We start from the raw sequence: 20,170 nt of genomic DNA, 5'->3' as shown, positions 1-20,170 counted from the left end.
GGCCCAAGCACTTGTCTCATGCTTCCAACCTGGGCTGATGATCTGTTTCATCCTAGATAATATACATGTTTCGATGCTGTTCTCTCGAAACTTCCCACCCTCGCCTTCTCCCACCCCTTTCGTAATTCCCAGTTGGATGATAGATTATATGATCCTGCTAGTCATAGCTGATCCTAAATACTATTCTTACTTAGTTTCCTCTATACTTTGTATGCATAACAAAAAATATGAACAATTTAAATTCAAAATAGTTTAATTTGGGGAGTAATTTTAAATTATACATTAGTAGAAATTTCTTTAAAGGTTAATTTGCCAGCCAAATTTAGGGCTAAAAGTTGGAAACTTTGTACTAATTAATTTACATATTCATCTGAGATCACCAGTTTTCCATTAATTTTGATTAGCCATTATCTCACTAATTATTTGTGAGGAGCACTCATTGGAACGTTCAAGTAGAATCTCTTTATATCTGAACCATGGTCTTCCACTCCAGATGTTAGATCTTAAAATGCTAAATTCTTTCACTCTTGCAGTGAATTCTAGAGATAAATATCAAATCATTGTGTAATCATATTAATATAGTATACTTTGTATTCTGGAGTTAGTAAACAAATGAGTCATCACTTTGTCCCTTTTAAAGAATTCTCCTTGAATCCATACGTGTGTTGCATATAAGAAAAGTGAAACAGATGGCATGCTTTTTTTCCTGCACATAATGTGTATGCATAAATGGGTCTCCTTAAGTATGTAGAATTTAGAACATCCTTTGCGGGGGAGGGAGGAGTGTGTGTGTGTGTGTGTATGTGTGTGTGTGTGAACTCAACAGCACTGTATTTATTATCGCTATACAAAAACCCACGTTTAATCAGGTGATACATTCTCTCATTGAGGATACTAATGGGTAGTTAGAAAAGGCCTACTTAGTTTTATTCATGATACTAGAAAAGAATTTTAACTTCTTAATAGACATTGCCTCAGTTCACACAGGTCAGAATATTGATATTAAAAGCAGTAGTTTACCTCCTACACTGCTGGATCCAGCTTGCTTTAATGAAGTTTTTAAATCTATTGATAGTTTGCCCACAGTGTTTCTGTAACATAGCAGCTGTTCACTGTACTGTAAATTTGTTTTCTGTCCTGTGTTTTATAATTGGTTTACCAGCACCAGAAAATGTGTTCTGTTTTGTCCTTAGGAATGGGAAGCATGCCCAATCTGTCCATTCCTCAGTCATTGCCTCCAGTTGCACCCATAGCAACACCCTTGTCCTCGGCGACTTCAGGGACCACCCTCCCTCCCCTAATGATGCCTGCTCCCCTAGTGCCTTCTGTTAGCACTTCATCATTACCAAATGGAACCGCCAGTCTCATTCAGCCTTTATCCATTCCTTATTCTTCTTCAAGTAAGTGCTTTGTGTCTAATGAGTCAGTATTTTTATGTGAAGAAACTGTTATATTTGCATCCCAGTAGATACAGATTTTTTTTCATACTTTGTGAAATTGTTTAATGTGAACCTTTTTCTTTTTTTTAGCATTGCCTCATACGTCATCTTACAGTCTGATGATGGGAGGATTTGGTGGTGCTAATATACAGAAAGCCCAGTCTCTGATTGATTTAGGATCTAGTAGGTATGAATACTTAAAATTTTCAACTTCTTAGGCTTTAATTAAGAAGGGCTTCCCAGGTGGCTCAGTGGTAGAGAATTTGCCTAATCCACCTCCAGTGCAGGGGAGACAGGTTTTTGATACCTGAGTCAAGAAGATCCCCTGAAGAAGAAAATGGCAACCCACTCCAGTGTTCTTGCCTGGGAAATCTCATGGACAGAGGAACCTGGTGGGCTACATACAGTCCATAGGGTTGCAAAAGAGTTGGATGCAACTTAGTGACTAAACAACAAACAAAGGCACATTTAACAAATGACTGTTTGTTTTTTAAACTTGGAGCTTATCCAGCTTTTACTTTCTAATGACCAAATGTAAATACTATAGATAAATTTACTATTTGTAATTCACATAAAATAATTTTATTTTTAGAATTATTAACTCTGTGGTATTTTACTTCTGAAAATTTTGTTTTATATAAACTAAAAATATCCTGCTATATTTTAATCATTCAGTTTTTTGCCCCAAACTATATATTTTTCCTTTCAAAAATTTCTCAAAACATCTCATGATCATTACACATTATTTCTTGAGCAAAAACTACTAATTGAGCATCCTTTAAATTTCAGAAGGCACAAAAGCATCAATGTTCATTCATCACTCCTTGTATAAATCACAATAATACTCTTTAAAACAATGACCCAGAAAAACAATGTCTGTATCCTTGCTTAAACACTCACTGATTGTGTAACTTTGTTTTTCTCAACATCGCTGAGCTGTAGTTTGCCCATATGAAAGATGGAAATAATAATATCTTTTAAATTTGTCATGGGGATTAGACATAATATTTATAAAGGCCCTAGCACTGTGTGGGGCCTGGCACATGATAGGTATTTGGTATATGGTAGTTTGAAACTTCATATGGTATTTACTTTCCTAAAGTACCATAAGGATAGATTGTTTTTTCAGTATCAAATACAAAAGCAATTATTGTTATATTACAGAAGGTAGGATTCTTATTGTCTCTGACTTATAAAGTTTAAATGTATTTTATTTAATAACAAAAATTTAAAATAAATTTTGTTACAGCTCAACTTCCTCAACTGCTTCCCTCCCAGGGAACTCACCCAAGACTGGGACCTCAGAGTGGGCAGTTCCTCAGCCTTCAAGATTAAAATATCGGCAAAAATTTAATAGTCTTGACAAAAGCATGAGTGGATACCTCTCAGGTAAGTGGCATACTGTGCTTAAGAATGTGAGAAAGTTATGATTTTCTATGGACTTCTATTGAAGAGCTTTTATTTGAAGTTGTATTTTGTAGCTCATTGAAAATTTGAACATCCAAAAAAAAGTAGCAGTCATTTGATAAATACAAATAATGGTTAAGTTATGTAATAGTTCAAAGTTCTTATAATCAAGTTAAACACACAGATACACACCCAATGTTTTGAAAAGAAGACCTCTCCCTTGAGAAAGTTAGACCTCATCTTCCTTGTCCTCATGTGACCAGAGTGTGACACTAAGCCTCAGTTTCTGTGAGAGTTTCCTTCCTCATCGGGTCTTTCTCTGCTTGTCCTTCCAAACGCCTCACCTGAACACTGTTCACCCTTTAATGCTCCACCCCAAGTGTAGCTATAAAACTGAGATAACCTGAGATCCCCCTGGGACATTTGAGTCCATGCTGTAACAAACACCCAAATTCACTAATTGAGGATGGTGAAGTGGACGTAAACAGAGGACACTAGGCAAGTAGAATTCCGGTCTTCTCACTGACCCGTCTCTCCTCACTCAGCAACGACTTAGAGTTTAGATAGAGTAAAGTAAGTATTTATAGTAGAGCTTTATCAGATATGATATCACTTATATGTGGAATCTAAAATATGGCACAAATGAACCTGTCTACAAAATGGAAACAGACGCAGAGACATAGAGAACAGAGGGTTGCTGAGAAGATGGAGGGTAAGGGGAGGGATAGATTGGGAGTTTAGGGTTGGTAGATGCAAACTACTACATGGATAAACAACAACATCCTAATGTATTTCACAGTCATATTCAGTATCCTGTGATAAACCGTAATGGAAAAGGATACTGAAAAAGAATGTATGTATGTATATAACTGAGTCACTTTGCCCTATAGCAGAGGTTGACATTGTAAAAAACATGGTGAAAGAATCTTCCTTTAACATAAAAAAAACCTCCTCAAATCTCACATCTTGTTTGAAGTCTATTGAGTATTATTAATTAATTGAGTGAGGCTGTAAGCTACTTCCAGTGTATTTCCTGTGTGCGGTTTCTATTAAAAAAGAATGGAAAAGATTTTAAAGTTACATAATATAAACATTTGATTGCTTGTCACAATATGTGGTATATTTGAGTCTATTCCATATAGAATATGTTGCTTTGATTATCCAGATCTTTGTGTTTAAAGTTGAGTGAAGCAGTGGCTTTAGCAGCATCTGTGCTGGCTTTGCAGTGCAAGTGGTTGCTGAGGAAGAGCTGGCAGTTGTGTGTCTTCTGTGTGGGGTTGTTCGGATGCCCCTTGACTCAGGCTGGACGCAGGGTAGGGCTGGCTGTTCCGGCGCTTGTGGCTTATGCACCTGAGAGTGGGAGGTGTGGCACCTGCTCTACCAACTAGGAGGCCTTCACCAGAGAAGCCTCCAGATTCATCATGGTCAAAAAGCCGCAGACAGGCTCACCAGGCTTCCTCTGAAGCCAAGGGGGATTTTCTGTTCTGGAATATATTCATTGAAGATCAGGAGCCTGTTACGGAAACATGTTTTTGTTTTGTCTCACTGAAGGAGAGAAAAGAAGTTGAACAGTTTCCCATACATAGTAAGCATTCAGTGAATGTCATCTGTCTTTATTATCAGGTGCTCTCATATAAGTAAGCCCCCATTGCAGCTAAGATAGAGGGAAACTTTGGGTTACAATTTTATTCATTACTTTTGCAAATATTTATTAAGCCTCTAGGTACTAGGCATGAGTTATACATTAATGGATACAGCAGTCAAGGCTTTTGTCTTCATAGAACTTGGCATAATAGGGGAAACAGACAAACAGGTAAACAAGCAAATAAATGTTACATTACAGATTGTTATGAGATATAAAAGATAGAAGCAGGAAATATATTGAATGGTAGAGTGGACAGAGAAGGCCTTTCTGAGAAGGTGACGTTAGATTTTGACTTCACAGGTGAGAAGGACCTAGACATACAGTGATGTGGAACTGTAGGACTCGATGTTGCGCCTGCTTGTACAGGACAGGGAGGGTTAAGAGGGGACTCTGATTTCTGGCTTGAGCTACTGGATGGCCTTTAATACCATTCATAGAGAAGAATGGGGTGAAGATTAGGAAGAGAGGCCTCGTTGGAGATTGAAAGAGTGATTTTGTGTGTACTCAGTTTGATATGCTTATGAAATACATAAATTTTTCAATTGGATGTAAACGTCTAAACTTAAAGGAGAGGCTTGGGCTGTGGATGTACATTTAGGAATCCTCTGCTTCCAGGTGCTGTTTAGTCACAGAAATGCATATGAGAGAATGGATATGAGAGAGAATTCTCTCTCACAGAGAGAATGGAGTGCCCAGGACAGATCCTTGAAAAATGATTTACACGTTATTTATAAGAGGAAGAGTAGAGACAAATGATGAGAGAAATAAGAGCAAATCTGAAAATGCTCAGCAAAGCTGTGCTTGGGAGCTTGGCCGTTAATACTGGCTTAGTCCTTTGTGTTAGTCACTTGTGGGGACCATTATCTTCTAGAAGGACATGGGAGCACTTTCTTCTACTGACTGTAGATTTTAAACTCCTTGGTCCAGGGGATGTGTTTATTTTGATGACTACTGAATGCTCAGTGCCTCTTGCATGATAAAATCCCAGGATAGCAGCAGTGTTATTTCACGAGTACAGCTATTTAAGTTTGCGTGACTTTAAGAGGCTAAAGAATCTTCTTTTATGTATTTTTTTCCCCACTAAATCAGGTTTTCAAGCTAGAAATGCTCTTCTTCAGTCAAATCTTTCTCAAACTCAGCTAGCTACTATATGGTGAGTTTGCCCATTAATTATGATTTTTAACTAGACATTCTGTATGATTTTTAATTAGACATAAGAAAGAAGTCATTTCTGTAAATGTTTGTGACTCAAAAATGTTCACAAAAGCAACTGTGTAACATTTAATGCAAACGTGCAAGCAAATAAAATTGCTTTGTAAAATGTTACCCTTGAGAATTTGGCATTTAATTATTTTACAAGTAAAACTTGTTTGCTTTTATGTAATACCTTCTGTGGAGAATTAGAGAATATCTCATTTTCAGTGTAGAGCTTGAGGTGATTTGATAAGTGAATTAACCATGAACCAAGACAAGCTACCTTTTTGAAGGAAATATTTCCCTTTTCATTTCAAAGTTTCTTCCCTCTCTTTGGTGATATGGAAATTAAGGGCAAAAATTAGCTCACTTTTCTGTATGTACTTTTCACTACAATATATTAACCCAGCTGCTTTTCTGTCATTACTCTTGCTTTAAAAATTAAAAGATTGAACTCTTCTGAAAATACTTTACTCTAAATAGGCTTTCTAAGTTGTGAAATTTTATACTTTCTTTAGGACTCTGGCTGACATTGATGGTGATGGACAGCTGAAAGCTGAGGAGTTCATCCTTGCAATGCACCTCACTGATATGGCCAAAGCTGGACAGCCATTGCCACTGGCTTTACCTCCTGAGCTTGTCCCTCCATCTTTTAGGTGAGTGTCTCTGAAGGTTAAGGGGTGTTGTTGCAATCATGTTTGGCAGACAAGACTTTTACTCTGGGATTTCCTGAGGTCTCTGCTCTACTTTTGTGGAAAACGAAGCATTTACATTGCCATTTGATTTTGGTACTTAGTGAGTTACACTGATAAGAGGGTAGATTTTAGAAGTACGTATGTGCTTTCACCACATTATAGGTAAGGAAACTGATGCCTAAAGAGATTAAGAATAAATTTACCCAAGAATAATAACTGGTCGAACCATGATCTGAATCCCGATCTGTCTGGTTTGATACTTCATGTACTGCTGTACAGTGTAACTATAGACCATACTGTTTTAAATATCTTTAATATTATATGCTAAATATTAAATTGCTGTAGTCGTTGGTAGTCTATATAGTCTGGTCTAAAATTCTCAGATCTCATAACGCTAAATTTATTTGTTGTTTGCCTTTCTTAGAGGAGGAAAGCAAATTGATTCCATTAACGGAACTCTGCCTTCATATCAGAAAACGCAAGAAGAGGAACCTCAGAAAAAATTACCAGGTAACATTGGATGTCCAAGTTGTATATTTTATAGTGAATGCTCTTAAATTTTACTGTGAAGTAGAAATGAATATTTAGAATTTTAACTTTCTTAATATATTAAATGCTATATGAGAAACTATTTGATGAATAGGATGGATTTTTACGTCAATAAAATTAAGACAGTCAAATTGGAGAAGAGGAGACTGGTGTATATATTTGGCAAGAGTGTATGTATTAGATGTCCAATTTAAAGTGTTTCCCACTTTTGGAAAAAGCATTACAGCAAGCTTTATGATGAAATCTTGAGCTTTAAAAGTTTAAATACTGGTTGAAAATGTACATGTGTATATATTTAAAAATACTAAAAAGTTAGGGCATATAACAAATATAGAGCCATATAATTTTGGTTATCCTTGAAGAAAATGCTGAGAAAAAAATTGAAAAGTATTTTTATTGGCAGGAATAGTAAAATTATTTTTCTCTTAGACAGACTCAAACTTAGTGATTTGTTTTTCCTAGAATGAGTTTTTTCCCAAAATGAATATTCTTATAAGAAAATAAATATTGTATTATTTACATTTGAGTTAAGATTATCCTTAGAAGTATCCAAAGAGAAATTGCATTCACATGACCACAAGGCATGAGGATATTGAAACCAGATTACAGGTTTGGTAGGTGCTTCATGCTGAAGAGTGCTTATGCTATACCTTATTCAGTTACATTCGAGGACAAGCGGAAAGCCAACTATGAGCGGGGCAACATGGAACTGGAGAAGCGACGCCAGGCCATGATGGAGCAGCAGCAGAGGGAGGCAGAGCGCAAAGCCCAGAAAGAAAAGGAAGAATGGGAACGAAAACAGAGAGAGCTACAAGAGCAAGAATGGAAGAAACAACTTGAATTAGAAAAACGCTTGGAGAAGCAGAGGGAATTGGAGCGACAACGGGAAGAAGAAAGGAGAAAAGAGATAGAAAGACGAGAGGTTATTTTTTTTTTAAGTTATTTTATTTCCAGGGAAATCATTTCCTTTAATAAGTGGCTACATTTCATTTGATAAAAAATGGTACTTTTTGTTGTAATTTTTCTCAGCCTCATTCATTCATTCTTACCCTGTATGAATCTGAATCTTCCTTCCCCTGTGAAGGCAAGAGGGTCCTTGCTTATGAAGGGTTTCCAGGGCTAACAGCTGGTAGAGAAAGCATATCTGCAGGTGGTATCTCAATCAGAGCAGGACTGGTCACAAAGCTGAGTTGAGCGAGGAGCCAGAAGAAGAAGTCAGTTGATCAGGTCATTAAATGAAACTAAGCTTAGGATCCAGAGTAAAAGGTCAAGTAATTGGAGAGGCAGAAAGAAAGCCTTGAGAGGAATTAAGAGGGTGAGCTTACACAGATCCTTGGGATAAATGGTGCTGTGTGGGGTCGCTGGGAGGCATGGCTGTATTTTCAAGGACTGTGCATGTAAATTACAGTGCCACTGAAATAATTGTAAATAAACGTTTCTTATTCCCTGATACCAGAAGAAAGGTGCAGTTATTCCTACTAACATCTATATGTATGGAGTTGTCCTTTTGTTTATTAAGGGAAAAGTAACTGCAGCAAGAAGATGGTGCTTGAAGCAGTCAGAAAGTCTGGCGAATGAATTTGCTTTTGTGAAAGTCTTTAGGTCCATTGATAACAATAGGTTTGCCCAGTTACCCTTCGACCTCAAGTCCACTCAGTGCTAAATGCTGCCTCAGCTTTACTTTGTCCTCCCATCAGTTTTTGAATGATGCAAAAAGTGTTAATTTAAAAATTAACTTTGATTCATTATTTTCAGGCTGCAAAACAGGAACTTGAAAGACAACGTCGTTTAGAATGGGAGAGAATTCGTAGACAGGAGCTTCTCAGTCGAAGGAATAGAGAACAGGAAGAAATTGTCAGGTTAAACTCTAAAAAGAAGAGCCTCCATCTCGAGTTGGAAGCACTGGTATGCTTATAGATTTAAGTGAAATTTATCTGAATGATGCAAGAGTTACTTGTTGAGAATTATTACTGTTTTTTAAATCTACCTCATGAATAATTAGTCATATTTTTGTATGTGCTTTTTAACAGTCTAGACAGTATAGTTTACTAAAAAAGAATAGTGACTCAAAATGTTGAGAATTGTGGTTTTAGTTTAGATGTGGATAGGCAGTGTACTCTTGGGTAAGACATTTCCCTTTTCTGTACCTCACTTTGTGCATCTGTAAAGTAAAACTTTGTGCTGGTTCAGCGATTTTCATTTTTTTCACACTGGAAAATGGTCTACAGAAGGATAAGCAGGAGGTGGGAGAGAGGAGCCAAGGTGGCAGGACAGTGTCTGCTCTCCCCACTTCTACCCACACTTCACAACAGAGAATCGCCACGTTAATCTCTGGCACTTTTATTGGAGCTTTATCTAAACTTTGCTTGGGAAGAAAGGATTCTACTGCTAGAAAGAAAAAAAATGATCGGAAACTGCTGAGCTAAATGATCTCTTACAGTTTCTTTCAGTTCTCTAAGACTATGGTTGTTAACTAATACTAGCCATTATGCTTATCAGTTTTCACACATCAGATGTTGGGGCATGAAACTGTTAAACGACTTTGCTTAAAATGCAGGGTGAGAAGATATAAAGGGTCTGAGTAAGGCATGCTATTCAACTACAACTCTGAAGTTCCGTAAACCTGACCTGATTGTATAGTAGGGTTTTGCAAAAAATACATATGTAGCTATGTATAGTAGAACCATATTTGCATCTTGTTTAATTGTAATCTGATGTTTTATTTGGCTGATGAATTACATTTTTAAAAAGTCATAGTATCTTTCATCAAAAAGATACTGTTTTTTGCCTTCAAATAGGTAGAAAAGCATACCACAGTTATTAAGCTTGCCATAGTACCACAGAACAGTCCTGAAAACTTTATAACTTCTTTGTGTAGCTATTTGGATATCTGTCTGAACCAGTATGTTGACTTTATATTTTTTTCTTCAAAATACAATGGGAGGAATCCTTAAGACTGTGTATCCCCCCAAGAACTGGAGTAACACACCAAACAGTAGCACATAGCACAGGTTAATGTGCAGAGTCTGGAAAAGCCCAGAGCCTATTCTTATACTTGCTGAAGAAAATAACATGAACTCCAGGATGGGCACAGCATATTCCCTTCAGCATATATTTCTCAAATATGAAACAGACTTTTCAGTAAAAACCTCACTATAGGTGATTTTTAACCAGTGGCCTCTTTTTCCCTCACCCCACTGTGTTTGCTAAGCCTGCCATAACAAAATACCACAGACCAGGTGGCTAAAACAACAGAAGTTAATTTTATCACAGTCTGGAGGCTGGAAGTCCAAGATCAAGGAGTCAACGTGTCTGCTTTCTTCTGAGGCTTCTCTCCTTGGCTTGTAGATGCCTGCCTCCTTACTGTGTCCTCACGTGGTCTTTTCTCTGCCTGTGTGTCTCTGCTGTCTCTTTTCTGTCCAGATGTTCTCGTCTTACAAGGACACCAATCAGATTGGAGTAGGGCCCCCACCTGACCTCATTTAATCTTAATCGCCTCTTTCAAGGTGAAGTCTTTAAAGGTCCTGTCTCCAAATATGGTCATATTCTGAGGTCATTGAGAATACAGTCAACATATGAATTTGGAGGGACGCGATTCAGCCCATAACACCTTTCCCTTCTTCTTAGCTTCCATTGAGAATCTCTGCTATTTTTTGTTCCTTTTTTTTTTTTTTTCCTTCTCAGAAGGGAAAAGAAATATTGTTGTAAGAGAAGAGCATCATGGCCAAAGAGGCCCTCTTGGACACTGTTTAATGAAGTGAAAGTTGCTCAGTCATGTCCGACTCTTTGCGACCCCATGGGCTGTAGCCTGCCAGGCTCCTCTGTCCATGGGATTCTCCAGGCAAGAATACTGGAGTGGGTTGCCATTCACTTCTCCAAGGGATCTTCCCAACCCAGGGATCAAATCCAGGTTTGATTCTTTACCCTCTGAGCCACCAGGGAAGTCCTGGACACTGTTTAGTTAGACGAATTAGCTGGCAGTGTTGAAGGTAGAAATAGAAGTTCAGAGAAGGTAATCCTAAATGTCACATACTAACACCCTCTCCTCCTCATTATTTTTTGAGATTTTTTAATATTTTAACATTAAAAATTAGCGTCTGAATGCTGTGTTCAGAAAACAAAATTCATTGTGTTGTGTTTCTGTGCTTTCTCATTTAACATGTAAGGCTCTTAGAATGATACATTTCCTGCTAATAACTCTCTTGAGTTAACTTGGTATTAGACATTTATCTTAGGGGCTTCCCTGGTGACTCAGAAGGTTAAGAATCTGCCTGTAATGCAGGAGACCTGGGTTCAATCTCTGGGTCGGGAAGATCCCCCAGAGAAGGGAATGGCAACACTTCAGTATTCTTGCCTGGAGAACTCCATGAACAGAAGAGTTTCCTGCTAATCACTCTCTTGAGTTAACTTGGTTTTAGACATTTATCCTAGAGTGAATATAAATGACAAAATGACATTTACAATTTAAATAAAAATATTATTCTCTTGATGGGAGCATTTCTTAGTAGCATTTTATGTAAGTGTGTATATATATATGGTCTTCGCGTAGAATGGCAAACATCAGCAGATCTCAGGCAGACTTCAAGACGTCCGACTCCGAAAGCAAACTCAGAAAACCGAGCTGGAAGTTCTGGATAAGCAGTGTGACCTGGAAATCATGGAAATCAAGCAGCTTCAACAGGAGCTTCAGGTGAGTGCTTGGCTGCTGAATTGTCTTTCACTGTGAGCAGTTACTAATAAATAACTCTTCCTAATCTAGCGGTTTTTTGCTTTTGGGGTCCTGAACCCCTTGGAGTCTCTAGTGATCTCCTTTGTAAAAGGATAGTAGACATAACCTTGTGGAATATCCGGAGTCTCATGGACTCCCTAAAACTCTGCCTGACACCTGGCTAAATTCTGCTTAATATTTATACATTACCTGGGCATTTGCCACTTTGTGTTTTAAATCTTTAATAAATACATACATAAATATATATTAAACTAAGGGGGGCAGGAGGAGAAGGGGACGACAGAGGATGAGATGGCTGAATGGCATCACCGACTTGATGGGCATGAGTTTGAGTGAACTCCGGGAGTTGGTGATGGACAGGGAGGCCTGGCGTGCTGCGATTCATGGGGTTGCAAAGAGTCGGACATGACTGAGCGACTGAACTGAAGGTTATTGTGACTACTTTTAGGAAATTTTACCTAATGTTGTTCTTTCAGAATTGTGGTGAGAATATTTTTACTAAATATGCCCTCAGGGACCTGGTAATTCTGCTCTTTATTTGTGCAGAAAAGAGTCCCTGGAAGCATCTTGCATCTCCAGTCCTCTTAACCAAATGTGTTTTTCTGTAAGGACTAACAGTAATTAACATAATGTTTTTACTTTCTCACAGCAGACAGATGTAGACAAGAGGCCAAATAACATTTCCTGTCTGATTTACACCTACTTTCCCAGTTATCCCTGAGTTTTTGGCCCCTCTTTGATCTTCATCCTGGTGTATTATGGCCTGCTTCCACATACCATTCAGTGCAGATACCAAAGGCACCTCTTAGGCTGTGCCTGTTCTCATCCTTTACTACATGGGAAATTGTCAGGCTTCTCAACATACCCTACTAGCAAAGCTTTCTTCACCACATTTTATTTTCAGCCAGTCTTTCGTAAATGGATTTATGTGTAAATATTTGTATTTTATTTTTTTTATTAGTTGGAGGCTAATTACTTCACAACATTTCAGTGGGTTTTGTCATACATTGACATGAATCAGCCATGGAGTTACATGTATTCCCCATCTCGATCCCCCCTCCCACCTCCCTCTCCACCCGATTCCTCTGGGTCTTCCCAGTGCACCAGGCCCAAGCACTTGTCTCATGCATCCCACCTGGGCTGGTGACCTTTTCACTATAGATAATATGCATGCTGTTCTTTCAAAACATCCCACCAAATATTTATATTTTAAATCATGTGTAATCCCATTCTAGTTTATCTATAAGTTATAAGCAATTTATATATTATTCTACATATTAATCCTATACTGTTTTTTCTTTTAATCCTATACTAAGTTTTAAGAGTGATGAAATCATGTTTTTACATTTTCAAAAAATTCTTAGACAACATTATAGAGTTTTAATCAGGTACTACTTTTTCTTTTTGTAAGGAGTATCAAAATAAACTTATCTATTTGGTGCCAGAGAAGCAGTTATTAAATGAAAGAATTAAAAACATGCAGCTCAGTAATACACCTGGTAAGTCTCTAAGGTTTGTTTTGCCTCTTTTATTCTTTATTCTTTTCTGATTGTGTCATGCATACTCTGCTACTTTTAAAAAATAGCATCATTCTATTATAAATAACATTTTTTTTTTACTATAGTTAAACTTTTTAAAATAATGTGAAAATGATCACATGTTGGGTCATTTTTAGCAATAAAAAGTAAATGCAAATAAAGTAACAATTGTGGTCTGACTTTCTGTCTTCACACCAGTTTTATTTATATATTTTAAATATTAATCAAATAAAATGTTAGATTACAGTTAAACAAGACTTCAGTTTGGCTTGAACACAATGCTATCTGTGCATTTTGGCAAGATTCTTCACTAATTGTAGAAAGAATTGTTTATGAGGACACTTCTATGAAGCCAAACCTGTTGGACTCTAGGGTAATAGTGTACAGCAATGATAGGCCTAAGCAACTGGCATGCCCTTCCTGGGACTTTATATCATCTAACTTTGTGATTCATGTGAAGAATTTTACCAACTTGGCCCTCTGACAATTGTGGAACAAGATATTCCAGTGTAATTTATAAGAATATAACATTTCTCTTGATTCAAGTCTCAACCAGAAAACTGAAAAAAAAAATTTCTATGTTGGATAGCATGCCAATAATAGCGTAGCAGAAGAAAGATATATTTAAAGAAAAGTAACTGCAAATGTGTTAAAACTAGCTAAAGTATCCTAAATGTCTCCCACTGAGTGCCAGTTTTTCACTTTACAGCTCTTTATTACACTTCTGGTTGTTGAGGAGGTCCAATAAGTAGAGTTATCCCTCTTTGCCCAAGTTCTGAACAAATTAAGAAACAAGGCAAAAGAGTAAGACGTGAGAGACCAAAACACCACTTCATTATTAATAAAGCTAATGTTAGATAGCATGATTTATATGTGAGCAGTACGGCTGCCCAGTGTCTGTAAGACATTGGGTGCATGAACAAAATAGAATGCAGATTCCTGTGGGCAGTTCAACCTCAAGAAAGCAAGGGATAGGAAAGGTATAGGGCCACATATGCCCAGGTCCTTATCTTGATCTCACCAATTATGTAAGAGTTAGAAAGAAGCTGAGACTGCTGTTCTCATCAAAGTCCCCTTACATGGAAGAAGCACCAGGTATAGAAAAATCAATCTTGTGACCTACTCTTATCATGTTCCCCACCTTCCACTGATGTCTCTTCTCAGACCGTCTTCCTGGAACAGGGTGCTTTCTTTTCTTGGTTATTTAAAGTGTATTAGCTTGTGCTCGCTTCGGCAGCACAGATACTAAAGTGTATTAGCTCCCACCTCACCCCTCACAGGCATTCCAGAGGCAACAAAAGACAGCTCTCCTGATTGATGCGCAGGGTACAGAGTATATTTTCATCCTCACTGTCAGTATCTGAATTGTGAATAGGATGTAGACTGTGTCTTGTTAGGGGCCTGGTAGAGCTATGCTTCTGGTAGAGCATAGATAACCATGCTATCTAACATCAGCTTTATTAATAATGAAGCGGTATTTTGGTCTCTCATATCTTGCTCCTTTGCCTTATTTCTTAATTTGTTCAGGTTAGCTGACTTCCCTGGTGGCTGAAGTTAAAGCGTCTGCCTGCAATGCAAGAGACCTGGGTTCAATCCTTGGGTTGGGGAGATCCCCTGGAGAAGGAAATGGCAACCCACTCCAGTATTTTCGCCTGGAGAATCCCATGGACGGAGGAGCCTGGTGGGCTACAGTCCACGGGGTCGCAAAGAGTCGGACATGACTGAGTGATTTCACTTCACTTTAGCTTTTATAAATTTATTCATCTTTGTTCTAGTCTAGTCCAGAATAGGAAGCTCTTATTTGGAGTTTGCGAAGTACCCAGTATCCCTTAGATTCCTCTCTCCATTAACAGTAACCATTTAAAATTGTCAGCCATGCACCAAGCACTATGCTAGACAGTTTTCATGCATTATTTCCTTTCATCTTGACAACAACCTTCTGAAGTAGTTGTTGTTGTTCCCATTGTTCAATTTGGAAAAACTGAGATTCAGAGAGAATAAGAAGTTACCCAAGATTGTCTTAGCTTCCCAGGTGGCACTAGTGGTAAAGAACCTGCCTGCCAGTGCAGGAGATGGAAGAGACTTGGGTTTGATTCCTAGGTCAGGAAGATCCCCTGGAGGAGGGCATGACAACCCACTCCACTATTCTTGCCTGGAGAATTCCATGGACAGAGGAGGCTGGTGGGCTACAGTCCATAGGGTTTCAAAGAGTCTAACATGACTAAGCGACTTAGCACACACACAAGATCATTTATTAGTAGGTTCAAATTCTTGTGTGTCTGAGTCTAAAGCTCACTGCACTACAGTGTTGCCTCCTTCAGTTATCCAACACAGTGCTCGTAGATGGGATATGATCACATTCAGTATAAAGGCATCCATTATTCCTGTTGCTCAGTTTGAATACTAAGAATGAATATTCTTTATTTTTCCCAGTGCTTGTCTTCCACTAGAATAGGACCCATGCTTATCTTTCACTTTTACCTACTGTTGAACGAAGAACAGGACCTTGCATATAACAGATGTGTAATGTAATGATTAAATATTTATTGAAATACCGGAAAGCTCTTAGAATTATAAAAGAATTTAGCAAGTTGCCTGGATATGAAATCAGCATATAAAAATTAGTAACTTTACTATATATCGAAAGTATTTATTCAGAAAATATGGGGGAAGGTCTCACTCACATTAGCATTCTCATTGTTAAATGAATAAAGAAAAGCACAGCCATACAATTTTACTGATTGACATAAAAGATTCCTGGATAAGTAGCTACATATTATATTCTACTCCTGAATGAATGAACTAGCTCAACATTTTAAAGATGTTGTTTAGTTCTCTACTAATTCATCTATATATTCAGTTTAATTCAGATTTCTTTAAATGAAACTTAGCACGATAATTCACAAATTCACCTAGAAGAGAAAATAGGCAAGATGAGGCAAGACATGAAAAAGTGGGAGGACTAGACTAGCCCTATCAAATATCAAAACATAAGTTATGAAAGGTATAATACCTAAAATAATGTATGTTTGGTCAAAACTAGACAAAACACTGGAACTAAATAGAAAATCTAGAAACACAGTATGTGTGTACAGCTTTTGTCTCTCTAGTTATACCAGTTTGACCAGACAATAACCATTAATTACTGGTAAGGACAAGAACTTCTGCAAAATGTAAACTGTGTAATGTTTGTATTTCAGATTTAGGGATCAGTTTACTTCATAAAAAATCATTAGAAAAGGAAGAATTATGCCAAAGACTTAAAGAACAATTAGATGCTCTTGAAAAAGAAACTGCGTCCAAACTTTCAGAAATGGATTCATTTAACAATGAACTGAAGGTATTTATCTTCTATTATTATTCATTTTTAATTTGCTGCTTCTTTACCTTCCTTATTTTGATTTAATTAAATGAATAACTGAAGCTGTTATTTTTAAATGTTCATTATTTACATAATTTATTTTATTATTTAAGCTACACCAGAATTGCAAGATTGTTTTTAATGTTCTCCATATATATTATAAACATTGAGTCGTGTAAACATACAATTTACCATAGTTTCCAGTTTTTGATGACTGTTTTATTGGCATCTATACATTTAAAAAATAATTACCTTGTCAATATTAGATTAGATTTGTCAGTATGGATCTCAGTCAGAATGATCTTAAGCAAATTTGAAAATGGGAAATATGGAAAATTTTAAATAGTCCAGGTGGTAGAGGCTCTTTTAACACACTAAATTCTTTTTTTTACAATTTAATTAACCTTTGTGAAATAATGCAGTAACCAGTGCAATCCAAAGCATAATTTGGCACTAAAAATTTTGCATGAAAAGTAGATTCGTGACTCATTATTTGCTGCAGTGGAAGAGCAGATGTCCAAAACGTATACCATATGCTTCTCATTCTGTGCAGTATTAGTTGTATGCTGAAGCCATACCTATGAACGAAAATATTAAAAGCTAAAAATCAGACTAATAGCACATGATTGAAATTTTGGACTAGTCTTAGTTACTCCTTTGCTAACAAAGCATGAAGTTTTCAGAGCATAAAATATTACAAGGTTTTTCAGGCAAATCTGTCTCTTCATTTGACTTTCATCTTGCTAACTTATTTAGAATAATGTTACACCAACCAGAAAGTAAACAGTCTGATCAAGAAAAGAAACCATGGTGGCTTCAGTGAAGGAGGGAAAATTTGAGGTGAATAATGTTAATGACACATTCTACACCAGCATATATTCTGTAGAAAAAAAAATTTAAAGAAAACCAAATAATTTGTCATTGATGGACAGACAAACCAACCAAGTTATCTTCCCTACATTATTTTTTTTAAATCTGTACATAGTTTAATTGGCTTTTTATCTGCCTTATCTTACAGTGTGGGAATATGGATGACTCTCTTCTTCAGTGCCTTTTGTCTCTGCTAAGCTGTCTCAACAACCTCTTCCTATTACTTAAGGTTATTTTCTAATATCTAGCTCTTTTTCTTTGAGTTAATTTACTGTTTCTTTTTTAAAACACTAGACTATTCTTTGCATTTATCTGAGTATCTTTGTTTGAAATAACCTATACAATATAAACATTTTTCTTTCTGCTTGCTTAAATATCCTTCTGCTGTTTCACTGCCTGTTTGAGTCTAATGCTGGGAATCAGTAAGGTTGCCCAGAGTTCTCATGAGGAGGCCATGACACTTAGAAATATTACCTGGTTCCCTATGAGTTAGACTAAATGATGGGATGATTACTGATTCAATTAAAAGGGAAACTAAGGGAATGTGAGACTAAATTATTTACCCATATCACTGAAAATTACTGTTTAAAGTAAAACTTAAATACTTTCTGAAATCTAGTGCAAGGTTATGTCATGTATATATATCAGGCTGCTTCCCAATACTATGATAAGAACCAGTAATGTAGGTACAGCTTTGGTTTTGTCTAGTTATCAGGTCTCATATTTAGATACACTTGCACCACAGAGAAAAATGTTTAAATCATATTTATAAATAAGCAGTTAACTTTTTCATGTGTAAATAGCACAAAAAATATTTAAAATACTCAATGAATTCCTGTTTAAATTTAGTTTAAAGAGAGTTGCTTTATATTTACCACTAGCTGAGCCTAGTAGATTTTAAATACATTCTACTCAATACTAAAGTGGATGGCAATAGGGCACTTAAATGTACATACACAGTGAAGGCAGGAAGTAGAACTCAATTGTTACCTAAAGAGAGGTAGACGGAAAGATTATATCAGCCTTTCCATTACGGTTGTAGCATTAATTGCCAGATTATCTGACCTTAGAACATGTGCTTCAGATCACACAGAAGTTTAAACCTGTTTCTTCATGTACACAGTGAAGTTTGACAGTGGTTTGTGGACTACGCTCACACACATAAGTCTGATTCTTTGAGTTAGCATTTGATTCTCCACAGGCCAGCAGATTATTCTCGTTTCTTGTTTTACTTTCTTCCTTCCGCTTCCTGCCTTCCAACCTTTCACTGCTTGTTGATGCTTTCATCAGAGGCAATTTAGGAATCTAAAAGGTGATGAAACCTATGCTATCAGAGTGGTCAGGAGAGTGACTGTCTTTACAGAAAGCAAGAAAAGAGGCTTTCTGTAGCCATTAGAAATGATACAAAACAGTCAGTTAACTTAGTACTGGAAAGTATCCATTGAATTGAAGACCTTTTTGAGAGTGTCATCTCAGTTGAGTGACCACCAGAAGCTGGATTGCTGCAGATCAGGAATGAATGGGAGCTGAGGAGGGGTGGAGTGAGCGGAAAAAGCTTTAGAAGAGTGAAAAGAGAGCATGGAGGAAAAAAAAGCATTGGTTAAAAAGACAGCATTGGGCTTTTTTGGTTTAAGAAAGACAACAAAGGATACAAAGTTTTAGTTATGCAAGATGGAAAAATTGTGAAATCCAATGCACAGCATAGTGACTACAAACTATAGTTAGCGAATTTGAACTGTACAATACAGTATTGTTAAGAGGATAGCTCTTAAACATTCTCAGGAAAGAAAGAAAGAGGGAGAGAAGACAGGGAGGGAGGAAATGAGAAGAGGGAGTGGTAACTATATGAAGAAATGAATATGTTAATTAGTTTGATTAGGGTGATCATTTCACAGTATATATGTGTATTAAAACAAGTTGTATACCTTAAATATATAGTTTTTATTTACCAATTATACTTTATAATAAAGTTGAAAAGTAAAAGAATAATTGGGGCCACCCTTGAAAGTGGTATCACCTTTTTGTGCAGCATATGGATACATGAGCAATGAATCATTTTTGTTAGGACAGAAGCGTGAAATGGAGAAAATTGAGCTTTTTGGGTAACTAACTATATCCATCAGGGGGTAAAGAATCTGCCTGCAATTTGGGAGACCTGGGTTCGATACCTGGGTTGGGAAGATCCCCTGGAGAAGGTAAAGGCTACCCACTCCAGTATTCTGGCCTGGAGAATTCCATGGGCTGTATAGTCCATGGGATCACAAAGAGTAGGACATGACTAAGTGACTTTGACTTTCACAACCATATCCATCAGAGGGTCTTAATTGCCAACTCAAGCCAAATATTTTATTGCTGAATTCCCAACACCTAAAACAGTGCATGGAACATCATGGATGGCAGTGCATACTTGCTGAATGGATGAATGGTTTTGAATGTTCTCAGTCAGAAGATAGGCAGCATTTAGAGTGTTATTGGTATAGTTTATAAGAAAAAAGTAGAATGAAATTAGTCGAAACCAGTAGGAAACATATATCCCAGATTTTAAGAACACTTCTTATTTCATATAATTTTTTCTTTTAAGTAAAGGCTACTTTTTGAATTCAAAAAAAGGAAAGAAAAGACTTGAAGGAGATAGCAAAGAGAGAGGAAGGGAGGGAGGAGAAAAGTGAGAGATTGAGACTATTAAAGTAGTGATGATGGAATAAAGTTCCAGGGAAGCAGATTAAGATATAATCTTGTTCTT

At 36.9% G+C, this 20,170-nt stretch overlaps 1 protein-coding gene across 3 annotated transcripts in view; it reads left to right on the top strand.

Annotated features, from left to right (window-relative positions):
- ITSN2 (intersectin 2) overlaps nt 1-20,170 on the top strand; it is a 121,359-nt gene that overhangs the window by 39,951 nt on the left and 61,238 nt on the right. For all 3 annotated transcript variants that reach the window (XM_061154905.1, XM_061154906.1, XM_061154907.1), the window contains 11 exons: nt 1,194-1,400; nt 1,530-1,626; nt 2,689-2,828; nt 5,581-5,644; nt 6,204-6,341; nt 6,805-6,890; nt 7,589-7,851; nt 8,685-8,834; nt 11,479-11,619; nt 13,070-13,157; nt 16,397-16,536. In XM_061154905.1, coding sequence (XP_061010888.1) covers nt 1,194-1,400; nt 1,530-1,626; nt 2,689-2,828; nt 5,581-5,644; nt 6,204-6,341; nt 6,805-6,890; nt 7,589-7,851; nt 8,685-8,834; nt 11,479-11,619; nt 13,070-13,157; nt 16,397-16,536 — 1,514 coding nt within the window. The remainder of the gene's footprint in view (nt 1-1,193; nt 1,401-1,529; nt 1,627-2,688; nt 2,829-5,580; nt 5,645-6,203; nt 6,342-6,804; nt 6,891-7,588; nt 7,852-8,684; nt 8,835-11,478; nt 11,620-13,069; nt 13,158-16,396; nt 16,537-20,170) is intronic.

This window comes from Dama dama, chromosome 11 (assembly GCF_033118175.1).
Source record: "Dama dama isolate Ldn47 chromosome 11, ASM3311817v1, whole genome shotgun sequence".
Taxonomy (NCBI): domain Eukaryota; kingdom Metazoa; phylum Chordata; class Mammalia; order Artiodactyla; family Cervidae; genus Dama; species Dama dama.
The sequence above is the reverse complement of the archived record's forward strand: the minus strand, read 5'-3'. Positions and strand labels throughout refer to the sequence as shown.